We start from the raw sequence: 5,649 nt of genomic DNA on the forward strand, positions 1-5,649 counted from the left end.
AATGACTCAGATTTCTTAATCATGTATCCATCTTATGGAGGTGAAGTTTCTCCATTCTTTTCCGTCAATGTTCTTATCCGGTGAGTTCCCATGAAGATGCTCAACAGTTTCAAGTTCATCATCCTTCGTTGGTGTTTCTTCTCCGGTGGACCCAATTCAAGCTTTCGGTGTTGATCATATTCCCTTCCTCGTTTCAAGTGTTTTCGTATGTTGGTTCATCTCTTAATCATTTCCCGTTTGCTATTCAATTGTTCCAGAGTGCTGAAGTTATCCCAGAGGATTCAAGTTCCCATTCTCAATTCACTCAAGTTCTTATGAGGATGCTATCTCATTCAAGCCATTTAATTCAACTAGCGCAATCTCTCTTTTAAATCATTTCAACGGTGTTTCTCTTGAGTGGGCCCTAACCCACAGGTATTTTCCCAGGATCTTACCTGACTCTTCTAATTTTTCTGGAGTTATTCTCAAATTCATTGCAAAGTTTGACGTAAGAATGAATTATCATCAGTCAATTGTCTTTCTCCAAGATCTTTCAAATTCTTTTCATCGTTGATTCAACCTTTCTAATTTTCATCCCGGAGTATCTCAACAATTCATGGTGGTGTTTCTCATCATCATTCTCAACATTTGAAGACCGAAGAAGGATTTCTCCTAAATCTGGGTCCGTTCTCTTGAAGATTCATGGTTCTAGCTTGATGCCACCCTCTCATAATTGTTTTCGATTGTGAGAATTCTTCTCATGCATCCGGAGCATTTCATGAGTCTTTTCAGTTTGATTCTCCAAAGGCCATCTTTTCAGAAGATTTCTTCGTTCTAAGTTTTTCAGCTTCGTTCTCCAATTATTCTAAATTGATGTCTCTTCGGTCATCTCCATATTATTCCGGTGCATCGTCCAAGTATTCTCTATTCAGCTCGTCATCTATTCGTTCACTTGTATCTAAATCCCCTCAAGTATCTTCTTTCGTTTTCCATTTCTTCCCGGTGAATTGTGCCTTTGCTACTTTCATTTCCAATTCTTACGGTGGTTCATTCAAGATTTCTCTTCCTTCATTATCATATCAATTTATTCGTTGTTTCAATCCTACCGGTGGTTCGATGAAGACCTTCCCAAGTTTGCACCATATCTATCTTAATCCTTTCTACGAGAATAAGTAGTATGCCAAATCCGTTGCTTGTCATCAATCTAAATTGGTGAAGGATACGCGTAATGTAATCTTATTCTTGTTTCCTCCAAGTGTTTAATCCTTTCTTTTGGATTTCGTTCATGATATCAAATTTTCGGCTCCAAGTTGTTCATCTTTTCTTTCTGGAGCTCCAAGTTGTTTCAATTATATCATTTCAAAGCTCCATCTACATCATCGCAAGGCTTCACCTTGTGTTCTCAACTTCTCTTTCTTTTATAATCTTTTCTTTACCAGAGTTTTTCATGGAGGCTCTACATGGTGGTTCGTCAAGGATTCTTTTCATTCTTCAATTGTTCTTCAAGATTTCTCTTGAAGTTATATACTCTTTAATAAACATGGTGCTTTACACATGTTTGTCTTGAGGAGTTCAAGCATTCTGCATCTTGCATTCTAAAGTGCAATTCGTTCTACCTTATCATTTGAGGTGGTGTTATGACATTCTTGATAGTTTGAGTTCGCGTTTCATGATTCACATGTGGTCAAGAATGAGATATTTTAAATCCACCAATATCTTCGTTGGTTTTATCTTGTGTCATGTTTCACCTTAAGCCTTCCCTAAGGAATGCTGCTATTATGGTGCTTATCAATGATCCAAGTTTTCTCCTATCCTCGAGACGAGAGAAGATTTCATCTCTTCGTTGATCTCAAGCAAGCAATTGTTTTCGTTAGTGGCAGAATTTCACCTCAAGTTTTGAGATGTTTTCCATAAGCCCACTACAAGCTTATTCTTTTCATTGTTGGTTTTCCAACAACCCCGTCCAAACCTTCTTGGAAGGACGTTTCCCTAATTCAATTCTGGTGGAAGTTGTCATTTCCTTCTCCGTTCTCTTATTCCGACGGTCTAGCTTCAATTCTTTCGTTCTGGAGGCGTTGTGACGTTGCTCTTTTCACTCATCATCTCGGATTGTGAGCATCGTGTTCTTTTCGTGCTTTTCCTTTTAACCGGAGTGTTGTGTCATCTATTCGAGTTTTCTCATCTTATCAAGTTTCTTCTTCTTCCTCAACCGGAGTGCGGTCTGAAATCTTTCTTTTCCCTTGTGCCATTCTTTCATTAGTATCGGAGGCAATGTGTTGTTAATTTCATCGAGTATCCTCTCATCTTGTCAAGATCATGTTCAATTCCTTCCATTTACAGGCGGAGTGCTGCCCAAATTATACCATTCTCATTCCTTCTTTATCTTGTTTTAACCGGAGTGTTGATGTCTATCATTCCTCTTCCAACCGGAGTCTCATCCAAGTGCTTTCATTTTGCCAAGTCCATATAGTACCCCTTCCATTTTCCAACCGGAGCATTATCGTATTTGATCATTATCGTTCCTTGTACATCTCGTTTCAACCGGAGTGCTTGCATGTATTTCTCGTCCATTGTTCTCGTCATTCATAGCTTTGCAAACTCCAAAGTTCACATGGTGTTCCTTGTTTTCCGTTTACTACGGAGTGCTCTCAATTCACTTATCTCCGTTGTGTCATTTCTTTCGATTTGTTCAACCTCGCAAGGTTCTTTAGTTTCACTCGTTTGTCAAAGAAGCAATTAGTTTTACCTCTTCTCTTCCTCTTCCGTTTTCTCTCCGGTGCCATCCTAGATCTCGGGACGAGATCCTCTTGTAGTGGTGGAGTGTTGTGACGCCCCGAAACCGACGCTCCAGACGCCTTCCATGTTTTCGTGTGCGCCATGTGTTTTATTTGTGTGTTGCATTCATCATTGCATCATCGCCTTGCATCCGTCATTGTTTTCCAAACATGCATCCGATCGTAGTTGCCGCGCCCCTCTTGCTTCCGCTGACCCTTCCGAGACCAACCTCGTTCTTCGTTTTCCCTCTTGCTTAAACCGGAGCCCCTCTTTGCACAGTGCTTCGCCCCCTCGCGCGCGTCCGAAATTTGTCCCGAACCCGAACCAGACTTTCGTTACCGTTGGGTCCGGATCATCCCCTAACATCTACAAAACATCACCGTTTTTCTTTGTTGGACGCCCATAGCCTATTTTTCTCGACCGTTGATTTCGATCGGAGGGACTAGCCCCTAACCTAATTCCCTGCTATTTATACTCGAGGTCCAACTCTAAAAGTTAGGAGGCTTGTCCCATCCCCATTCGGCTGCCACCACTCCAAAAATCCCCCTCGGGATCCATCCCCAACCTACCAGCCTCCTCCTTCCCGATCCATCCAACCACCACAGCCCACGCAGACCTCCCCGTTCCCCTCGTCGCGAGCCAGGCAGAGGAGCTCCCTGCCGCCTCCCACCTCCTCGTCCCCGTGCCCACAGCCGCGGAGCTGTAGCTGTCACGCCAAGGTCGGCGCCCCTCTGCTCAGCTCGCCTCGGACCAGCAGCAGGTCTGGACGACCTCAAGCAGGCATGGCCACCCGAGAGGCCTAGCCCCGAGGAGACCCCATGTCGCCTTCGTCCTTGCCATCTCCGGCCAGATCCGGAGGTTCGCCGCCCCTCTCCGTCCCCGCATTCCCGCGTTGCCGCCGCCTTGCTCCGTCCTCGCCGGGTCTCTCGCGCGCCCGAGCTCCACCTTGCGTGTCCGCCTCCTCGTCCTCATGGCCGAAGCAACCGAACAGGAGGCCGAGCGCCCAAGCCCAGCAGCCGTGCGCCACCTCCCTCGACCAGCCGGAGCTTCTTCGTCAGCCTCGTCGCCGTCACGTGCCCCCTCCTCCCGTCCTTCTCCTGCTCGTCTTCCCCTCTGTCTCTCATCCCTCTCGTTTTCTCTCTGACCAGGAGAACTAGCTGCCGCCAACATCGCCGGAGATGGACCCCCGACGCCCAGATCCGCTCGCCTTCACTGCCTCGGCGCCGTCCCTGTCGCCGTCGTCTTCATCGGTTCCTGACGAGGACGGCGCCCCTCCAGTTCGTCTCGAGCGCCAGTCTTTGCCCGATCTGGTCCCCGTTGACCGCGAGCATTGGCTGGGTCACAGCTGCGCAGGCCCAGCTCCCTTCGCCCGCGAGCCCAGCTCCGCGCGTCCCTGCAGGCCCAATGTGAGCCACCGCCCAGTCCCTGGCCCAGCAGTGTGCTAACTCAGCCCATGTTGTGTTTTTTTCCACTGGACGAATTTGACTATTTATCCAGGGAATTACTATTTTACAGAAAACCCCTTGCACTTCATGCATTTAATAAGTCCACAACCGTGCATCGGTTTAAAACAAACTAAATATGTAAAATGCTTAGAATTTTGTGTAGTTTAATAATATGCCACTTTCACCCATGTTAAAAATGTTTAAAATGCTATTTGTTTAAATTTGCATAAATGCCATGTTAAAATGATTTAATTCATAACTAATTAACCGTAACTCGGATTTAATTAAACTATATATGTAACTTTCTTGGAAAAATGCCTAGTTTAACATGGTGCACTCTATTTTTCTGTTTAACAACATTAAAATGGCGTTTATGGCAGAACAGTACCAATCCCAATATATGGACATGAGGATTTTCCGGAATTGTTGTTGTTTGTTTCCGGCCTCATTTAACTTGCTTAAATAGGTAGTTTCCTTATGCTTCACCTCTTGCCATGGTTAAAAACATTTAATATTGTTGGGTCCATAAACGAGAGAGAACTAAATAATTGATGTGGTGTTTCGTCAATATGCAACTCGTTGCATATTGAGCTCCACTTAATTTGTAGTGTTGTTTGTTGCATTTTGCCATGCCATGCCTCATTAAACCGGTCATGCATCATATTTGTTTTTGCATCATGTCATGTGTATGTGGTGGTTCTTTACTATGTTGTTTGTTTCTTTCCGGGTTGCTTCTCTCGTTAGCTTCGGTTTCGTTCTGGAGTTGTGAGGATTCGTTCGACTACGTCCGCTTGTCTTCTTCATGGACTCGTTCTTCTTCTTTGCGGGATCTCAGGCAAGATGACCATACCCTCGAAATCACTTCTATCTTTGCTTGCTAGTTGTTCGCTCTATTGCTATGCCGCGTTACCTATTCACTTGCTCTTCAAGCCTCCCAAATCGCCATGAATCTCTAACCTTTGTCACCTTCCTAGCAAACCGTTGTTTGGCGATGTTACCGCTTTTGCTCAGCCCCTCTTATAGCGTGTTAGTTGCAGGTGAAGATGAAGATTGCTCCATGTTGGATTCTATTTATGTTGGGATATCACAATATCTCTTATCTTAATTAATTCATCTATATACTTGGTAAAGGGTGGAAGGCTCGGCCTTATGCCTGGTGTTTTGTTCCACTCTTGCCGCCCTAGTTTCCGTCATACCGGTGTTATGTTCCTTGATTTTTGCGTTCCTTACGCGGTTGGGTGATTTATGGGACCCCCTTGACAGTTCGCTTTGAATAAAACTCCTCCAGCAAGGCCCAACCTTGGTTTTACCATTTGCCTACCTAAGCCTTTTTCCCTTGGGTTCTGCAGACTCAAGGGTCATCTTTATTTTAAACCCCCGGGCCAGTGCTCCTCTGAGTGTTGGTCTAACCCGTCAGTCGCCGGTGGCCACCAGGGGCAACTCTGGGCTG

The 5,649-nt window shown here is 45.2% G+C and overlaps 1 protein-coding gene across 1 annotated transcript; it reads left to right on the forward strand.

Annotated features, from left to right (window-relative positions):
• Window positions 1-1,439: 1,439 nt before the first annotated feature.
• On the forward strand, window positions 1,440-5,035 carry LOC123055755 (WAS/WASL-interacting protein family member 3). Its single transcript, XM_044479631.1, has 3 exons — window positions 1,440-1,445; window positions 3,250-4,160; window positions 4,944-5,035. The coding sequence occupies exons 1-3, from the start codon at window positions 1,440-1,442 to the stop codon at window positions 4,966-4,968; spliced, it is 942 nt and encodes a 313-aa protein (XP_044335566.1). The 3' UTR covers window positions 4,969-5,035.
• The last annotated feature ends 614 nt before the right edge of the window (window positions 5,036-5,649 follow it).

Source organism: Triticum aestivum, chromosome 2D, assembly GCF_018294505.1.
Source record: "Triticum aestivum cultivar Chinese Spring chromosome 2D, IWGSC CS RefSeq v2.1, whole genome shotgun sequence".
NCBI lineage: Eukaryota > Viridiplantae > Streptophyta > Magnoliopsida > Poales > Poaceae > Triticum > Triticum aestivum.